Genomic DNA, 20,967 nt, shown 5'->3' on the forward strand with positions numbered 1-20,967 from the left:
TCCTCTGTTCTAGCAATATTAGATCCATGTATGTATGCTGGATTTTCGTCAGTATCATGACTTCATTTATGAATTCCTCCAAATCCAATACATTATACAGGGCTTATGAAGTTATGACCCACAACTGCAAATAAAATTGCATTTATTTGCTTCCTCAAGCAATGATTATGTACATCAAACCCAATGCACAGTAAAACGAAAATGGAGCTTCATATTTGATGATGAGCACTGACACTGAGCAACATGGGAACAGTTTCCATAAGTAAAATAAAATGGAGAGAGAGAGAGAGCCACAAGGCGTTTGTAACTTTTGAATTCTCATATGCAATATGCCAGGGCAACAGGCCCCCCACGCCAAGTTTGGACCTCCAGCGCTACCAATCCAGCCCGGACCTCCAGCGCTACCAATCCAGCCCGGGCAAGCCCTAGGTCCCATCAGCCTGAGCAAGCCTAAGGGCAGATCTTGCCTAGGCTCAAACCAGAAGGCGCTGACGTTAGCGAGCCAAAAAAATTGAAAAAAATTCAAAATTTTTTTTTTTAAAACCAAAAAATTATGGATGTTTTCCCTATAAATACATAATAATTTTATTTACTTTCCACACCAAATCCTCATACAAACTATTCTCCTTCCAATATTTGTAAATCGTAATATTTTTTCGTCTTGCATTTGTAAATTGTTTATATTTTCTTCCATATTTATTTTTTTCTTGCATAATCATTTTATTTCTTGCATTTCTAAATTGTTTATAATTTGTTGCATATTCTTTTTTTTTTCTTGCCCTTGTTCTAGCCTTTTGGGGTGGAACAAAAAAAAACAAGGCTATCACTATTCACATGAATAGTGGCTTACTTTGTCTTTACCTTTGAGCCTTTTGGGGTGGACATGCTCTAAGAGCACCTCTACCCCAAAGGGCAAGGGTAAGCAAAGTCAAGACAAGATTTGACACTATTCACATAAATAGTGTCTGCCTTGCTTTTTTTGGTTACACCTCAAATGGTAAGGGCAAGGGCAAGGGCAAGGGCAATTACTATTAATTTGAATTCATTTTATATTTTTTATACTTAAACCATTAATTTTGGCATGAGAAGTGAAAAATAGGACTAGGTATTTATATATAAAAAAAATTCTAAAAATTATGACATTTTTTTCGATTTTTAATTGCGACATCATCAATGGCGTTAGCAAACCCAGATTTGCCTTTGGGCTGCCCAAGCTTGTGGGCGCCATCAAGCACTGGTCTTGCCATTGCGCCTGGAGCCAAAAGCTGGGCCTAGATCCCTCTGCCGGGCAAAGCAGCTACGCTAGAGGTGCTATAAGGGAGATAGCTACAACGCCTTCAACCCATCATAATTCACTATTGTACAAACATTCACTCACATAATAGAGATATGTGGACGAGAAAAGATACGTTACAGTCATCCATGTGCGCGTATGTGATTAATAATGTTAAACCACACGCACTCATCAAGGAAGAAGAATCTGAAACGGATTCTTCTTAATCACAATAGTCGACTTACTCTCCGAATATTTTGTATATACTGTCATTCAAGACTTTTACCGTTTATATCTTTATTGTGCAATTATAGATATTGTAATAGTTACACAAAGGAATATAACTTGAATTCAAACTCTTACATGGTATCAGCCTAAACAGTCCCTTTCTCTTCCAAGGGATAGCTTCTTCCCCCTCTCTCTCTCTCCAGCCGAACCCTCATGGCCTCTCCATCTTCCTCTTTCTCTCTCTTCCTGGTCACCACTCCTCCCATTTCATCGAGCTCACCAACACCAACTACCTCCTCTGGCTCGGACAAATAAAACATTTTCTCATTGGCCACGGCTTGTGGAAATATATTGATGGCTCCTCTCCTCAACCTTCTCCCTTTTTGACCCTACATACCCTCTCTTAACCAAGCACCTGCTCTTTCTCAACCTAATCCTACCTATGAAACATGGTTCCAACAAGACCAACTCATTGTTAGTTACCTCACCAACACTCTATCTGAATCAATGTTGTCGCTCACCATTGGATGTGACTCTTCAAAAGCAATTTGGGATTGCTTACAACTCCACTTCTCTCAAACTTCGATGGCTAACGAATTAATTCTCCGTTTTCAACTCATAGACATGCAAAAAGGAACATAAACTGTGGACCAATACCTTCGTCAAGCCAAATCTATTGTGGACTCTCTTGCTGCCATCAATGAGCCCATCTCCAATAAGGATCTCGTTACTGGCGTTCTTTGTGGCTTGGGTCCTGATTACAAAATTTTGGTAACTGCTCTTCTAAATTTTCCTCCTCTTCCTGATTTTGCTGACCTACGTGCTCGATTGCTTTCCAATGAAGCTTAGACTATTTACGCTGATCTCGTTCACACTAGCAAGTCCATGGCTCTCATGGCCACTTAGTCTCAACCATTTTTCTCTCACCGTGGTGGCTCTTCTAATCGTGGCATTGGACATGGGCGCTACGGTGGTAGTGGTGGTCGCGGCCACTAAGGTTGGGGCTGGAACTCGCAGCAGCATCAATTCCAACCATGGTCTTCCAATGGCTCCCCTGGCCCCTAAAATGGTTAGCAATATTAGTCTAATCCCGCCTGGGGTAACAATTGGCAGTAGCAACCCTCAGCCTCCCAATGGCCCAACCATTCTCCATGGCACCATAGGTCCTAACCCTAGTCACCATCCTCATGGCTCAATATCAACAACAATAGGTCCCAGGCTCTTGGCCTCCTAGGCCCCCAATGTTGCCTCACATACAACACTGCCCAACACACTCACACAGCTTGTCCCCACCTCTTCCATGGCCCTAAAACTTTTCCTCTATTTGTGGGTGCATAATTTCTCCAATCTCCTGACAATACCTTGAATCTCGACACCGAAGCCACCCATCATATGACTAGTATTGCCACCAACCTTCAGAACCCCAATCTTATATGGGTAATGACTCCATATATTTGGGTAATGGTGATTCTCTAACCATTTCATCCACTAGTACTCTTCTTGTTTCTTTAGGCTCTTCCGGATATTCTCTTCGTAATGTTTATCATGTTCCTTCCCTCCGTATTAATCTTCTTTCCATAGCTCGCTTTACTCGTGATAATTCTGTCTCCTTTGTATTTAATCCCAATTCTTTTCAAATTTATGACTTACAAACTGGTACTTTTTTTTTCAGGGCCCATATAAAGATGGTCTTCATCTTCTCTCCTTTCCATCTGCTTCTCCTGTCAAGCATGCTTTCGCTTCCATTGATTCCACTGCTTGGCATCGTCGTCTTGGTCATCCGTCTTCGGCTGTTTTGTCTCATATTTCTTTTTCATTAAATTTCAAATTATATAATGAATTTTGTGATACATGTGCCCTTGGCAAATATACTCAATTACTATTTTCTATTAATGAAATTCATACCACTCTCCCTTTTTTATTATTCACTCTGATGTTTGGACGTCCCCTAAAACTTCTAAAACTAGTTTCGATATTATGTCTTATTTACAGATAAATATTCCCGGTATACATGGATTTATCCCATGCGTCGCAAAAGTGAGGTCTTTCACCATTTTCAAACTCTTGTTTTCATGATACATAACATTTTCAATTCCTCCATCAAATTTCTTCAAAATGACAATGGCATTGAATATGTCAACAACTCTTTCACTCAACACTGTCACAAATTAGGTATTCAACCACAGTTCTTATGTCCCCATAACAAAGTGGCCTTGCTGAACGTAAACACCGCCACATTGCCACAATAATTCAAACCCTTCTCACTACAGCTCATGCCCCTTACATACTTTGGGTTGACGCGGAACTTATTACTATACACCTCATCAATCTTTTACCTACCCCAATCCCTATACACCAAACTCTTTAACCAACCTCTTGTCTATTCACATTTTAGGATTTTTGGTTGTTCTTGGTACCCACATCTTGGTGCTTACAGAGAAAACAAACTTGTCAATCGTACCACTGAATGTGTGTTCCTTGGCTGCAGTACTCAATATAAAGGCTATCGCTGCCACTGGTCATGTATATACCTCTCGACATGTTTTATTTAACGAAACAAGTTTTTCTTTTCAGCATTTTCAGGTCTGATCCGTCCCGGAGTATACTGAAATAAATTTCTATCATGTGGTATATGCCTCTCATTCTCCAACACATGCCACTGAGGCCCACACAGGATATTTTCCAAGTCTAGCAGCTCCATCATTCCACAAGCTTCCAGCACCTTCATCCTTTCACAAAGCTTTTGGCACCTCTATTCTTCCACAAGTCGCAGTCCCCACACCACGACACAGCACGGGTCTTGGCCGCGCAACACCTTTAGTCCACATAGCATGCCTTTTTGGTGTCGGTCCAGCCCCTGCTCCATACATATTCGAGAAGACATCGCATACCACCTATGTAACCTGCGTAAGCACTGCTAGTCCTTGCTCCCCTTCCCACTACGGACCTAGCTTCTCCACCACATATCGAACCAGCAATGCCACCCCTTACTCATCTCATGCGCACAAGTATGCGTAATGGAATCTCTCAACCTAAAAACCGTATCGAAGACACAGTTTGATACCTGGTCCCTCGTGCTCTTTTACCTGTCATTGATGATATTGAACCCACTTGTTTTTCTCAAGCTTCCAAAAATCCAGCATGGTGCAAGGCAATGTCTGAAGAAATCAATGCCTTTCTACAGAATCAAACTTGGTCTCTTATTCCTCAATCTCCCACACATATTCCAGTATGTTATAAATGGGTCATTTGCATCAAGCATCACTCTGATGACATTATTGAACGCTACAAGGCTCGCCTAGTGACTAAGGGATTTCACAACGCCATGGCATTGACTACTTTGAGACCTTCAGCCCTGTTGTCAAACCAGCCACAATTCAAACTGGTCTTAATCTTGCTGTTTCCAGACGATGGTTTTTATGACAACTCAATGTCAAAAATGCCTTCCTTTAAGAACATGTATATATGGTTTAACCCATGGTTTTGTGAACCTTGTTCATCCCACTCATGTCTGTAAACTTCACAAGTCTCTTTATAGCCTCAAATAGGCTCCACGTGCATGGTTTAATCATATCAGCACCTTTCTCTTATCCCTTGGTTTTTTAAGAAGTTTGGCGATGTGGACCCGTCAGAAATTTCTCGGAACACAGGGACGGACCCGCCTAATTACCGACATCATCCGATGCAGGCCCATTTACTAAAGACTGAGATTTTCTACCAAAATTTGTGAGTCTCCCTGTAAATTGAACATTTCCCAATTTCAACTGTTCAAAATTCTGATTAAAAACAACCAAGCGGCATGCTTTACAAGCGATAAAATAATTTACAAACAAGGCCTCAGGCCTCACAAAATTAAACCCTCGTTAGGCGATACAAAGCATATCTCTGAATTCAAAATACAACCGAAATATCGTCTAGCGAAAGGAAAAGGTACCAAGAGTCTCTACGAAGACTCGAATTCCAAGATGCACCGGTCAGGCTCAAGCAAAGCTCGATGCGCTCTTGGTAGGCGCAAAAAGAAAGTTGTGAGTGGACAAAAATCAAGTTCAGTTCAAGTGAAAACAAAATAGTTTAACCCCCACCTTTATTAAAACATGCAAGGAAACCATAAGCATAACAAAACAACATAAACAGTATATGCATACATACTAACACATTTATACCGGATCTCAAATCCGTAATCCGTGAATAATACTTCACGAAGCCCACCACTCAATTTAAGAGTTCCGAGAGGTTAGACTCTCATAAACATTCTCAAAGGTACGACCAGCGAGGAAGTACCTTTACTGAGAAATAGAACCAAAGAACATTCATATATACATATAATTATATACATACTAAATATATGATGTAACAGAATAATAATAATAGTATATGGATATAACCAATATTTAATTGTACCGGGGGACTGTTTGACTAGTCCACATGGCAGAGCCATTCCTCAATTCACCATGTGTCTAGGGAACGAGCCGTCGGGGACTAACTCTCGGCCGACGCGGTAGGCCACGGTCAAAGCATGCGCTGAAATACTAGTCCTACGCGGCGCAGACTACCCCAAATCCAGGGTCCACAGCAACATCCCCTCAAGGATGTTCTAAGTTCTCATAATTTCAAAAGTACTCAATATCCGTAACCAAAATCAGATCAGGGGAGGTACATGAATTAGTGCTTAACGCACTCCAACTAGCAGATCAAATATTACCTTTCCATAACTCATATCAACCATCACGTACCCCATGCATAGACGCGTGTAAATATAGCTTCTCAAAAGTCAAATATCATAATAAGTTTTATAAAAACCTCGAACTTTCATTCGAGCATATATAAATTCTTGATAAACATAATAAAACTATATGCCATATATTTAGTAGTCCCACACAGCTTGACCCTTAGAGGGTCCCTGCTGCGTATCTTTGGGTGAGATACGATTGAGAATATGAAAATACGATGAGCGTCAAGAGCTTCAAAACAGAACTTTAAAATAAAACCCTAGCTTCCCGGGAGTTCCTATGGGTTTTACGAGGTTTAGGATACACGCCCACGTTTGGTCCGAAGCGGACGGTTAGATCGCTCACGATCCCACAATTGGGCGATTCTGAAACCCTCACCCTAGGGTTAGTATTTCCGAGTATCCGGACTCCGTTTACGATCCGTCGAATCCTACACGATCCTAAGGGTATCTAGAGGATCATACTTCAGTTTGAAAACGATCAAGCGGTCGGGACATATCGAACTCGAATTATGCGATAATTCGTTCGATTGTCAAGCGACCGGAATCGAATCGAAATCCTACATGAATTAGTGCTTAACGCACTCCAACTAGCAGATCAAATATTACCTTTCCATAACTCATATCAACCATCATACCCCATGCATAGACGCGTGTAAATATAGCTTCTCAAAAGTCAAATATCATAATAAGTTTTATAAAACCTCGAACTTTCATTCGAGCATATATAAATTCTTGATAAACATAATAAAACTATATGCCTCGAATATGAAAATCGATGAGCGTCAAGAGCTTCAAAACCGAACTTTAAAATAAAACCTAGCTTGGAGTTCCTATGGGTTTACGAGGTTTAGGATACATGCGTTTGGTCAAACGGACGGTTAGATCGCTCACGATCGCACAATTGATTCAAACCTCACCTAGGGTTAGTATTTCCGAGTATCCGGGACTCCGTTTACGATCCGTCGAATCCTACGATCCTAAGGGTATCTAGAGGATCATACTTCAGTTTGAAAACGATCCAACGGTCGGGACATATCGAACTCGAATAACGCAATATGCGATAATTCGTTCGATTGTCAAACGACCTAATCGAGATCCGAAATCCTACGCTCGTGACAACCTAAGGATCTGGAATGATTTACAGCTCCACCACACTTGCCCACGCCGCCACACGCGGCAAGCGGTGTGCAGAGAAATTCGGCGACGGAAAATCTCCAAACCACAAGTCACCCTCCCTACAGGTCCTACTCAACCTAAGGAGCACTTCATTCAACTACGGCCAAGCCCAAAACCACCGGGCGGCGAATTTGAATCGAAACCGGCCAAAAACCCAATTCAAAATAACTTCCAAAACCTCAAAATCGTTTCAATCCTACACAGCAGCGTTAGACAGATAAAAGAAGGAGAAACCCCACCAATTTTACGAAATGGATGGCGGAGGCGGCGCGCAACGGAAAAGTCCGGCTCGAACCGGATCAAGCAGTGGCTATTTTCGAGTTTCTGCGGGAAAACCGATGGTTCTTGGCCGGGGACGTCAGAGGCGAATCCAAAAGTCTTGGCCGTGACTGGTGGAGAGAGAGAGAGAGAGAGAGAGAGAGAGAGAGAGAGTCGGGTCGGGAGAGAGAAACCGAGTGCGTGGAGAGAGAGAGAAACGGGAAAAAAATGGAAAAATAAACTGAAAATCTGATTTTATTTTTACAAATACCCTTTTCGAGTTATTTACGGTTTTGCCACCGAAAGAAATTTCATTGCCAAAACCTCGTTATAACTCCGATTCAAGCCTACCGCCTGTCCACGAATTCATCTCAGAACCACCTACGTAACAAAACCACTCGTGGTCCCAAAATCCTTCCGGACAAGGAAATGACCGAAATACCCTACCCCAAGGGTAGTTTCGTAATTTCACATTTAATTTAGTTTTACCATTTGCATTGGAAATTAAATAGAGTCGGGGTGTTACAGGCAGACTCTTCACTTTTTATCTTTCAGCAATGATCCCACACCATCTTTCTCCTCATGTATGTTGATGACATTGTGATTACTGGCAGTGATTCCCCTCTTTTATAGAATTTTATATATGTTTTAAGCTGCTAATTTGACATCAAGGACCTTGGTCCTCTAAGTTACTTCTTGGGCTCTTCATCTCAATCAACTTAAGTATGTTCATGATTTGTTACACAAAAGTAATTTCCTACATGCCAAGCCTGCTTCCATTCCTCTTGCGGCCAAGTTTGTTCTAACTGCCAGTGATGTTTACTTGCTCGCTTCTCCCACAGAATACCATGAACTTGTGGGGAGTCTTCAATATTTCACCCTTACCCGCCCAGATATTTCCTTTGTTGTCAACACTGTGGCCCAGTTTATGAGCTCTCCTCGCTCTCCTCACATGGTTGCCATCAAAAGGATTCTCCATTATGTTAAAGGCACCATTGACTTTGGCCTCCATTTTACACCCCAAGGTCCTTCCACTCGTCTCATTGTTTACTCAGATGCCGATTGGGCTGGGTGCCTAGACTCAGCCATTCGACAACTGGCTACCTCATCTGCTTGGGCTCCAATCTTATTTCCTAGTGCCCCAAAAAGTAGCCAATGGTTTCGCTGCAGGCGGAATCTTAGTACCGTCGATTCATGTGCCGAATCTTCTTGGCTTTGTTCTTTGTTACATGAATTGGGTGCTCGACTGCTTTTCTAGTTCCCATGCATTGTACAATCTCATAATAAGTTATATGGCGGCAAACACGATATTCCATGCTTATACTCGCCACATTGAACTTGATTACCACTTTGTTCGTGAGAAGGTGGCCCTTGGGAGTCATTAAGTCTGCTTCACCCCCTCTGTTGATCAACTTGCGGATCTTCTCACTAAGCCACGATACCATCTCTTATGTTCCAAACTTGTTCGTCCAAGAAAGAAGAATCTAAAACAGATTCTTCTTAATCACAATAGTTGACTTGCTCTCCAAATATTTTGTATTTACTGTCATTCAAGGCTTTTACTATTTATATCTTTATTATGCAATTATAAATATTATAATATTTACACAAAGAAATACAACTTGAATTGAAACTCTTACAAATAACATAAGTAAAAATGACAAGATAAATGCGAACAGATACTCATAAACATAACTACTCGTGTACTACACATATCAAGTAGTAAATTCGAAAGCCAAAACTAGTTACTGTGAATTTTGTACAGCTCATCTTATGTTCAGTGTCTTTAGTACCGAATCATCTGTGCGCACTGCATACATTCACAACATGATTGCTATGCATTGTCATGCATGGATGCATGGATGCATGGATGCATGCAGAGGCAGGTGTAGAGGAGCCATTAACATCCATATATTCATAACTTTGACAGGAAGATAGGGCGCCTGATCCGCTTATGGCGTTGGCTGCATTACTCATGTGAAGACAACCATCACCCTACATTAATATCAATAATAATATTAATATTAATATTATACACCGCCAAAAGATCCGTCTGCTTCTGCTTGCCAATGGCCAACAACATAAATCTTGGGGCTTGTTGGGCCCCACCCCCACACGCTATATGCTCACATTTTATATGAAATATAGCTTGATCTCCGCTTTGACTTTTTTGACTCATAGTTTTTAGGGTCCCTTCGTTTGTCCGTTCCAGCCATGGGAAGAAGATGATCACCTCTTTTACGGGATCAAGCAAAAGATTGTCCTACTATAATATTACTCTCTACTGTACTTTCAAGCACTGCCACTTGACTTGTCAAACTAGTTGAAGATTACCAAGTTGACTGTAGTTTATTTTTAGAGTGAAATGTTTTACTATCTAACTACATACATATTTATTTGATAATAGAACGTTACCCGTTATTTATATTAAGTTAACTTAGTTATAATATGAATCTAATTGTAATTTGGTGCTGACCCATTGAAACACTTTGAATTAGCTGGATCATGAGATAGAGATCTATATGGTCCCAGTTGCCCACATTGATAGCTGATTAATGGTCCAGAAATGGCCACCACCATCACCACCACTGGATCTCTTCACTAAGACTGGCCCCTGCAATCTATGAGTGATACGGACTCACCAAGCCACAAACCTAAATTCATCATTTTACTGACAATTTCATGGGCCTACCGGATTTGTTTAAGTAACCCTTTTTAACAAGAGAGAATATTTCCAACTTAATTAATAGGAGATTAGAATGATTGGGAGAAAAAATAATAGGAGAATGATGAGATATAATAAGGATGAGAGCGGGGACACGTGGAGGGAGAATTTAGCTCAAATTAGAAGAGATAAACGTGCAGAGGAGATAAACATGTGCAAATCTAACAGTTCTCTTTTGGTCCAATTGAAATCAAAAGGATAGTTGGTCCAATCCAAAATTAGAAGGTGAAATGTTTCTTTCAGTTGTATCGCAATGGAAGGGAGGAGGAGGGGAGGGAGTACTTAGAAGAAAATAACATAATTAGGATCGTGATTTGTCCTCACAATCATACATTGAAAATGGCAATGTGCGCAAAATCCATCAAAAGAGGACATCTGCAAAAGAAGTTGTCAAATCTAGTAGATACGTATCTCCTCCCAATTCAAGCAACCTAACCTAGGCCTAACATGCATTCCAAATAAGAAGAATGTTAAGTAACGTGATTTGCGAGTTACTAATTGTGAAGAATGTTAAGTAACGTGATTTGTGAGTCGTAAACTGTTGATGCATGTAATTTATATAATACATTTCTTTAGCATTGTTTGAATTTGAATTATGTTAAGTAAATTCCGAATACATGTGATTATTTTATTCTTAAGTATTAAGAATTGAGAACAACGGTGATATGATGAAGTATAGTCAAATAATATTTGTTGGGATCTTTGACTTTGTCATGGGTGGCATCATGATTGATGATGAGTGAATTCAGCGATCCAAAAGACTAAAAACCAGCGAAGAGTGCGTGGTGCAGCAGAGCATGGCAGGGTCCCGTCATCAATTCGTAGCCCAAGAGCATGATGACAAAAAATAAGAGTATGACCAAACTACCCTCCAAGAAGTGAGAGGGAGCCGAGCCCTTGGAGGGCATTTTAGGGAAGAATGTGCATCGGGGAGCGTGGGGAGTCTGGAATTTCTGGCCCCTTCTCTCTGGGCATGTAGTAAAAGTAGGGTTTAGCGAGGGAGGAAAGGAGGAGGCCCTTGCCTGGGACTCCGGGTAGCAGAAAATGAAAGTCAGGACTCTGCAATTTCCAAGGCACTCACTCACTCTCCCAGGAGTGACCAAACTCTAAAGACCACAACATTTTTATTTATTTATTTTTCATCATCCAACTTCTTTTTAATTTGAGATTACCAAAAAAACCTTATGTTAATGTTAAAATGTTATGCATTTCATTTCATGTGCATGCAAGCATAATGCATTTGATTGACGCATGCAATGCAATGCAACACATGTCGTTTGTTGTGACATAAAGTTTCTCAGACCGACACCAAAACCAAACAATTAGGAAACCGTCCTAAATTGTTTGTGATGAAATTCCTAAATTGTGCCTCTACACGCAGCTCCATTACATAAATACCCCCAAATAAAAAGACAAATATGTAATTAAAACTAGTTTAGAGTTTGATAATTGATACCAATCAATTCATAAGTGTTCAAGTACATGCACAAAACACCGTACGTATTTTAAGAGAGTAAGAGGAAGAAAAGTAACCTAGTCGGCAGGGGCATAAAATAAAAATAAAAATAAAAAAGATATATAAATTAGGTAGCTACTCACAACACAAACATGAATTTGTCAAGTTTTTTAAATTTTAATGACGTTTTGTAATTTCGCATAATTATGTATATTTTCCGACGTACCCTCGTTTTAGCTCCCCAGCTGCTATAAATATCGGTGCTGCCTTCTCATAAGTCTCATAATCAGATTTCAGAAGCATTTAAGTTACTCTGCTGCCTCTCTTTACCAAAAGGGCTAAAAGGCATCTTCTTGGTTTTTAAACAGTATGGAAGAATCTGTTAAGCTCAGGAGGGATAGCGCCATTCTTGGTTTGGTTTTAGACCATGTATTGCGCTATCCATCCTGAGTTTCATGGCTTCTTCTTGCTCTCTCTCTCTCTCTCTCTCTCTCTCTCTCTCTCTCTTCTTTGCAGCCAAGCCAAGGGATTGAAACTTGTGGCCTTGTAAGTATATGTGTGTGTGTGTGTGTGTGTGTATGCTGCTTGAAAGATGAAACATCTGCAGAATCAGTTTGGTTTTATGTTAATTTTGTGCTTTGCTAGCTGTTTGTTTAAAATGATGAGCCCAGTACTTGGTTTTGCAGTTCATTTTTCTCTCTTCCTTTTCATCAATCTTGCTCAGTTTAAATCTCTCTTTGTTTAGAAGCTACATCTTTCTTGAAGCTTACCCAGAACCACAAGGAAAAAAACTAATTTTCTCATATTTGCTTGGTTTCCTTCCTTGTATACTCATTGTGAGCCTTTAAAAGTAGATAAAAATACACCAAAAGAAGACATGAGATATTGAAAAACTTATCCATAGTCACATGTTAAGGTGGGGCGAAGGATGTTGACCACTTCCAACCTGGTGATGTTATAAGTCAGGGTCTCAGATATTTCTCTTTCATTTACCTAAACTTTAGCTAAAAGGTTGGTCCATTTTCGTACGTTTAGATATTATTATTTTTCCATTTCAGGTAAAAATAGTTTCCACTTCCTTTGTTTGCTGCTTCCACCAAAATATCATTCATTCACTCATCACTTGCTTAAAATTTTCTTTTATTTTCCACCTTTTCTTTCCAATGATTCTGTTTTTCCTATGTTGGATTTTTGTGTATCTTTGGCTAAAACTGCTCTTCACATTTAGAAATCAGAAAACTGCTTTTTGTGCAAAGATGGATTTTAGTGTGACTTGAGACTTGCCAGGTAGCTTTTGATTTTCCTAATCAAATAGAGAGCTGTGGTTCTGTGTTGGGTTAAAAACTGCAATGTCATTACTAATTGTTGTGTTATTTGTCTCAAAACATCAAAGGGTTATCTACTTTGGGATCAATGATTGCAGGTTGTTGCAATATCGGGAATGAATGAGAGGATTGAGATGAGGGCCAACCATGAGTAGAATTAGTAGCCAAGGCTCTTTGGTCAAGCAGATTTTTACACTGTGAAACACTTACATGAAACGAAGATATCACCATTTTGATATTCCTAGCCAGTATGTCACGAGTGATAATTTCGATTGATCGGGTATATCAAAACAGTGTTATTCCTGTTTCATATAAGTTTGGGTATAGCAAAACAATGCTATTCCCGTTCCATACAAGTTTTTTTTGTAATTTGAGAGCTTTGGCAGAAGCTTCACTTGTCCAATCTACCTGTTCAAGTTTGACTTAATGTACCACAAGGTGGAAGGAAAAGTACTCCTTTTTATGCATTGTACTGGATATGAAATCAATTTTAGTTATGGACCTACCAATCTTATTTAAATGCATAGGAAAATGTTTTATAGTTTAAGTGGTTAAGAGCATCTTCAAGAGAGTTTTTAAATTTTAGCTAAAATAGCTAAAAAGCCACTATAGCAAATTACTTAAAAAGTGTTTTTTCTAGCAATGTTCTCTATTTTGGTTAATTTCTAATATTGTATTATTTCTCTCACCTCCTCTCTAAATTAAAAGTTCATTAAAAAAATCAAAAAGTAAGGTGAGAGAGGGTTGTGTGCCTAGGGAGAGAGAAGAGGAAGAAATGAAGAACCTTCAATTTCTCTCTCCTCCTCTCTAAATGTAGAGAGCCACCAAACTTAAATAGAGAGTTCCACAAAATAGAGAGTCAAATAGCAAGTCTGTTGGAGCTGGATTTTGCCCTCATTCTAGCCAAAATGGCTAAGGATCAGAGTATAACAATTCTACTAGAGATGCTCTCACAACAGTTATCTATACACCCAAAATCATATGTTCAAATACCCCCTCCCCTCTTATCGCTTGTATCAAAAAATATGTGTAAGGACAAAACTTGAAGATTATGCACCAAAGCTAAAATAATATAAAAGCAAAACAAAGGCCAAAAAAGAAAAAGGAAAAATAGCATTGTTTAATTTCATGACCCATTGGGCTTCAATTCATGGCAACCATATACTTTTTAGCCGCGCCGCAGACCCGTTAGGCCCAACAAGAGATATTTTCATGAGCGCCAAATCTAACCGTTAAAATCGTAAATAAGATAAAACGACACAGAAACATATGGTTGCAGGCCTTCTTCAACATCACACACTGTTTCTTCATAAAAAGAGTCTTCGTTTTGTCTGTTTAAGAAATTTGAAAATGGCGAGTGGTCTCTCACACCACCTTCTCTGTATATATTCCTCAAAAACCAACCCACCATTTTCTAAAACACAAGCACTGATCAGAAACCCAAAACGTTCCATTGGTCTCCGGACCCTCCTCAAGTCATCGTCTCCCAAAAACTCCAACACTTCACTGCAAAGCTCGCTGGAAGAACCAAAGCCCATTGTCACTCCTAAACGGACCAATCGCCCCGGCCCAAACCCACCTTCCAAATTGTCTTATTTCGACTCCTTCTTCATTCGGCTTCGCCGTTTAAGGTAAATTAGATTGTAATCTTATGCTATTTACCCAATTGCAAATTCATGAGAGACCAGTTTTGGTGTTCTGTTTGTTTTTGTAAGATGGTATTTTGAATTTTGAATACACAACTGCAGAGATGAAAGTTTTATGTTTGATGGGATTGCGGTGGACATTTTGTCAATTGCTTTGCCTGCAGCTCTGGCTCTGGCTGCTGACCCCATCACCTCTTTGGTTGACACAGCCTTTGTTGGGCATTTGGGTAAAGCTTTGTTCTTTGGTGTTGCTTAATTAATAAAGGATTGAGCTTGTTTTTTAATTAATAGTAATAGTATTGTGTTTGTTTGTGTGTGTGTGTGCGTGTGTATGTTTTTTGTGTTGTGTAGGGTCTGTTGAATTGGCGGCAGTTGGGGTGTCTGCTTCAGTATTCAACTTAGTTTCTAAATTGTTTAACGTTCCATTGCTCAACATCACCACATCTTTTGTTGCTGAAGAGCAGGCATTGGCTATTAAGGCCGAGGATAGTTCAAATTCAATTGGTCCTGATGGTAATTATTAATTCCTCTAGGAAGCCTTGCATATTTGTTGTTTTTTGTTCATTGCTTTAATAAAAAAATGTGTGTTTTTTTTTATATAAAAAGATTGCCAGGGTGATAGCCAAAGCAAGAAGCTCCTTCCCTCGGTATCAACTTCGTTGGCTCTTGCTGCCACCATTGGCATTGCTGAAGCTGTTGCACTTTTTCTTGGGTCGGGTGTGTTGATGAATGTCATGGGTATACCTGCTGTATGTCGTACTTAACCAACTATGAGCTTATGTGATGAATGCTAAATTATTACATATCTTAATTTCTTTATTTGTTTAGTTAGTTTTTACTGTGGCATTTTTACTAGTGTACAGCAAACATTTTTAGTCATTTTCTGCAAAATATAGACTTTGTCACTGTGTTAAAAGAAAGTCTGATAAGGATGGAAGAGAAGGATTAGCATATGTTATTAGGCAAAAATTTTAACTGTGGGATGTGTATTATTTATGCATTATGCAACTGACTGATGATGTTTCTGTAGTTTTTAATTGAGGTTTGCTATTGTTATAGGATTCACCCATGCGAATACCTGCCGAGCAATTTCTTGCCCTAAGGGCATTTGGTGCTCCACCCATTGTAATTGCACTCGCTGCACAAGGCACATTTCGTGGATTTAAGGACACGAAGACACCACTGTATGCCGTTGGTAAACTTACTATGATTTGCCTTGTCCTAGACATATCTTTTATAAGTATTTTCTAGCTGATTAAATGACCAAGTCTGCTTTTTTTTTTTCCTTCCCATTTTTTAAATCTCAGTTGCTGGCAATGTACTTAATGCTATATTGGATGGGATATTGATATTTATTTTCAATTTTGGAATTCGCGGTGCCGCTATTGCTACGGTGATTTCTGAGTACGTCAATGATGTGGTAAACTTAATTATACTGGTGTATTTTGATCTTGATGTTCCTATTATAAATTTTGTCAAATTTTCTCTCTAACAGAACTTTTTATGTCTATTTCTTGCAAGGTATTTGATCGCTGCTATTCTTCTGTGGAAGTTGAATAGCAAAGTGTTCCTTGTCCCTTCTTATATTGATGGGAGAAGAATCAGAGGTTACCTTCAATCTGGTAGGTTTTTTTAAAAACTTGCTTATAAAATGGAGACTATAGAGATGTTTTCTTCAATTTCTAAATATGTTTGTTCTATTTTCCAGGGGGTCTTCTTATTGGCAGAAGCTTAGCAGTGGTGTTAACTACGACACTAGCCACATCCGTGGCAGCTAGAGAGGGCCCTATACCTATGGCTGGTCATCAGATTTGCATCCAAGTTTGGTTGGCAATATCTTTGCTTACAGACGCTTTAGCACTTGCTGGTCAGGTGTGACTTTCTTGACTTTACAAGTGTCATATCGCATATGTGATCAAATTATACAGAATGAATTGGAAAAAATTATCATTGTGATGTTGTTTCTTCAGACACTTCTTGCCAGTGGTTACTCCCAACAAAACTATGACCAAGCACGCCGAGTTATATATAGAGTTCTACAGGTTGAAATTCTTCTCTTTTTAACTGTTTCATTCTCATCGTTGACTGATATCCTCTTTTTCCTCCACCTCTTTTATGGCATCAACACCATGGCTAACCTGAATCTCCATTTACCGTTCTTTGAATTTCAAACAGCTTGGCCTGGTGATGGGAACTGGTTTGGCAGTTATATTGTTCATCAGTTTTAAACCGTTTTCTAGCTTATTCAGCACAGATCCACAAGTTCTTGCAATTGCATGGTCTGGTATATTGGTAAGGAACTTCATATCTGAATAGTTTACATGTTGGAAACCTATGTACCTGATGTGGACACTGTTTTTCAGTTTGTTGCTGGATCTCAGCCAGTAAATGCTCTAGCATTTGTTCTTGACGGACTGTACTATGGAGTTTCAGATTTTGGATATGCTTCCTATTCGATGGTATTCCCTGATCTTATCATGAACAGTAATCAGTTATACTATATATTGTTCTCTCATCTCTCATTTTCTTTTCATGAGTAGGTACTTGTAGGACTGATTTCTTCAATCTTCATTCTTGTTGCTTCTCCTGCTTTTGGCCTTGCTGGAGTCTGGACTGGGTTGTTCCTCTTCATGGCATTGCGTGTAATAGCTGGAATGTGGAGGTAAATAAATTTCTGTATGAACTCAAGTCACACATGAGGTTGAGGACCACCTAGTTTTTTCTAGGCTAAACGGTCATAAGAGTGTAATGCTTCTCACTTCACTATAGTTTTCTCTGGCTATCAAAAGCTGCAAATATGTGCAACTTGATTTCTCCCTGATAAATATTATTCCACTCCAGGTTGGGCACAAAGAGTGGACCATGGAAATTGGTCTGGGATAAGAGGAAGCTGGAAAGTTAGTGTGACATAGGCTCAATCTCCTAGAAAAGGAGAACACAAACTAATCAGGGGATTTCGAACACAAGTAACTGCTCCAAAGTTTGATGCTGATGGTGTAACCCGTTGTCTCTGCTCCAGTGATGACACGGGTTATGTTCTGGTGGTCAAGGGCCTATCCAATTACTAAGACCGGCCAGATCAACAAGAAGGTGGCTTTTATTGAGCTTCTGGCTACTCACAGGATTTAGTATGCGAAGGACGCAGAAGTTGATCAGAGTTCCAAACCAAGATCTCTTCCCTTCCATACTTAACCAGGTTCTTGTAGTTTAGGGGCTTTTTGAATTTTGTATATAAATTAATGCTGTTCATGTTTCTCACAACTGTAGCCCCAAAAATGTCTCAGATATATACATTTTCTCAAGGAAAAAGGCAACCATGTGTCAAAATAATATCAGATGATTTATGAACAGTTTTATTGTAAGGAAAGGAAAGAATAGTCTTTTTGTTATTGAAAGACTCCAAAAATTTCAATTAGCGTGGCTCAGGATATGTTTGTTAAAACACGTACAGGAGGCAACTTTAATATCAACCAAACAAAACCAAACCAGAGTGTGGTGGCCAAAGGACATAATATGATATTATTAAGAGAATCATGTTGACACCTACAAAATGTTTACAAAATGACGCAGATTCTAAAATGAAAAGACAAGTTCCATCACAATGGAAGATGGAGACTTGTTTTTTTTCCCCTGCAACAAAATACAGCTAATTCACTTAGTTTGATCCTTGATCCAAAGAAAATATCAGAATCCTTCTTCAAGTCTGCATGAACATGAATCACAAGCACTGCAGCACAGAATACCAAAACGCACGTCGTTGATTAAACCTCCTTTGTAGAAACATAAACTACAATATCAACAAGCATCCAATTCAGCTAGTCTCAACTAAGAGTAAGGGAACCATGAACCATGAAACAATTGCTCTTCTAATCCACCTGAATCATAATTTTGCCTGAACAAATCTACATCGAAATCGATGCCTAAACTTGCTTCCTCCATATGAGCCAAGCTTCCTGGTATGTTAACCTGTGGTTGTGTCTGTAATTGGTTAGGGAGATTAGGCAGCCTTCCCCATTGTTGGTTCTGAGCATCAATGCCGTATGATTCTTCTACAGACCAATTATGCAAGTTGGCAAGTCTGTTCTCCTGCATTTCGATATCATTTGAAGGCCTAATGTCATCTGAGCAAGCATAACTATCTATGAAGCCATTATGGCCATTTAAGTTCGTAGTTTCTACAAGACCTCCCTGCAATTCTTGATCCGTCATTGATCCCTTAACATCGTTAGATGGCTCAAAATCGGCTGTTACCAGATTGCTGGCCACATTTATCTGCTCATTATGCATATAGTGGCAGCTATCATCTAGGTCATTGTGACTTCCGGATTCCAGAATCATGGGAAATTCTTTCTCCATGGCTTCGCTCGTTACCGGTTTCTCAACATTAACATCCTCTAAAGGGTTGCAATCATTTCTTCCATTGCATTCCACATCTACAAGCTCATTATTTAAGTAATCGTTGTTAGACCTCAAAAGAGTCTCCAAAGATTCCCAATCATTATAATAAGGCTTCCCATCAGGTACTGAATCAAGATTCACAACCTGTAGCTCATTATGCAAGTAATCAGGCCTACGGTTGAAGCTTTCATAACTCCCGGTTTGAAAAACACTTGTTAGTTCAGCATCATTTCTGGCAAGCTCATACTCAGTTTCCGATTCGCATTTCACATCTTTAGCTTCTCTTAGAGTAGCATCTGACACCTCAAAATCCTGTGTCGCAAAACCCACAGAACAATCAGTTTCTTGCTTCGGCTCTTTATGCACACAATCCTCAAAGAAGTCAGATCTTTCCTTCGATTCGCCTACCACAGATCGAGAGCTTTCCATAGCACACTTGCTGCTCATGTCCAATCCCTCTGCCTCATCCCCATTATTATATGTTGTTGAAGACTCATATGATGATGATGTTGTTTTAGTTGTTCCAGAAGACACAGAATTAGAATACTTCTTCAATTTCATAGTGTTTTGTGGAAAGTTGAGCCTGGCCAAACCACCATACATGGCCCTTGCAGCTTCATCATAAGCAAAGGCAGCATCATAGGCTGTAGGGAAAGTACCAAGCCAAAGACGACTGTTCTTCTTTGACACACCACTAGAATTATTTGGTTCTCGAATTTCAGCTACCCACTTGCCCCAAGTCCTCTGCCTAACACCTCTATAAACACAATCTGAGTTCTCAGGACCTCCTTTCCCTTTCATACACCCCTTTTTGGACCCCTTAGATGGGGTCCTCTGAGTCTTTTTCACTCCATCTTTTGCAAGATCAAATCTGTCATTGTAATTCTTCCATTTAGCCAGAGTGTCCTCTATTGAATTACAACCATTACGTCTCTTGCGCAATTTTTTATCCCTGAAAGAAAACAAGTACCAAAAAGAAAAAAAATTAGAAGTTTCTTTAGACTGGTCGAAGTTTCATGAAATTCAAAGTTGGTTCTGTTAACTTTTAAACAACCAACATGGACAAAATTTACAGGCCCCCAGAAAAAAAGACTTCAAAATTTCCCAAAACTTCCAATTTCTCATAGTACACAATCATAATGGAGAAAGATAACAAAGTAGAGGAACCAAACACAAAACCCCAGATGGGAAAGATGAAAGAAACCCCATTATAAAAGAAGAAATGAAAAGATGCCTCAAAGAACTCACCCGTCAGAAGCCTCAGACGTCATGGGAACTCAGAAAGATGTCTGCTTTGCTCTTCTCTTTTTGTGGGTCTGCTTATTCTACTCTTCTCTCGGGCTTCCTTCTTGTTATGTGTAAAAACTGATAAAGGGGTTTATCTAGGGTTTAAGTACGCATTTAGTCTTTTGCCTCTTGAGCAAGGTTTTGAGGAGTTTGAGGAGTTTGGTTTATCTGTTGTCGGCCAGCCAGTCAGGAGGCCCCCTGCGGCTGCTAATAAAGCAAGCCTGTCGTCACTATGACTTGGGGACGAAGGCAAACTCTGAGATACTCCCGAAAAGGATATGTGTGAAATGATGACATGGACAATTCCTTTTGTGACACGTAGACTTTGTACCCTGTTTTGTCCCATCGTTTTCTTGCCCACGAAGACTTCTGTTTGCAATTTGTCCGTGCTCTCTCACAGTTCGCTGATTTCTTTTATGTTAGTTTAATTGGCAGTTGGTGCTCCAATATAAAGCTGGTTTAA

At 39.6% G+C, this 20,967-nt stretch overlaps 2 protein-coding genes across 3 annotated transcripts; one reads left to right on the forward strand and one right to left on the reverse strand.

The window, feature by feature from the left end:
• The first annotated feature begins 12,111 nt into the window (after nucleotides 1-12,111).
• LOC103342929 (MATE efflux family protein) lies at nucleotides 12,112-18,128 on the forward strand. 2 transcript variants are annotated; one of them, XM_089045236.1, is made up of 14 exons: nucleotides 12,112-12,394; nucleotides 13,272-14,804; nucleotides 14,922-15,046; nucleotides 15,171-15,332; nucleotides 15,426-15,568; nucleotides 15,879-16,014; nucleotides 16,127-16,223; nucleotides 16,341-16,441; nucleotides 16,528-16,691; nucleotides 16,790-16,861; nucleotides 16,995-17,111; nucleotides 17,183-17,278; nucleotides 17,360-17,481; nucleotides 17,661-18,128. In XM_089045236.1, the coding sequence occupies exons 2-14, from the start codon at nucleotides 14,443-14,445 to the stop codon at nucleotides 17,719-17,721; spliced, it is 1,758 nt and encodes a 585-aa protein (XP_088901362.1). In that variant the 5' UTR covers nucleotides 12,112-12,394; nucleotides 13,272-14,442; the 3' UTR covers nucleotides 17,722-18,128. The 2 variants fall into 2 exon arrangements, with proteins under 2 accessions (XP_088901362.1, XP_016652380.2); XM_016796894.2 differs by lacking the exon at nucleotides 12,112-12,394 and having other exon boundaries at nucleotides 12,410-14,804.
• Nucleotides 18,129-18,312: 184 nt separating this feature from the next.
• On the reverse strand, nucleotides 18,313-20,770 carry LOC103342931 (uncharacterized). The gene is made up of 2 exons (XM_089045238.1): nucleotides 20,466-20,770; nucleotides 18,313-20,169 (listed from the first exon to the last, which is right to left on the reverse strand). The coding sequence occupies exons 1-2, from the start codon at nucleotides 20,486-20,488 to the stop codon at nucleotides 18,645-18,647; spliced, it is 1,548 nt and encodes a 515-aa protein (XP_088901364.1). The 5' UTR covers nucleotides 20,489-20,770; the 3' UTR covers nucleotides 18,313-18,644.
• Nucleotides 20,771-20,967: the final 197 nt, after the last annotated feature.

This window comes from Prunus mume, linkage group LG1 (genome assembly GCF_029339155.1).
Source record: "Prunus mume cultivar Tortuosa linkage group LG1, ASM2933915v1, whole genome shotgun sequence".
Lineage (NCBI taxonomy): Eukaryota > Viridiplantae > Streptophyta > Magnoliopsida > Rosales > Rosaceae > Prunus > Prunus mume.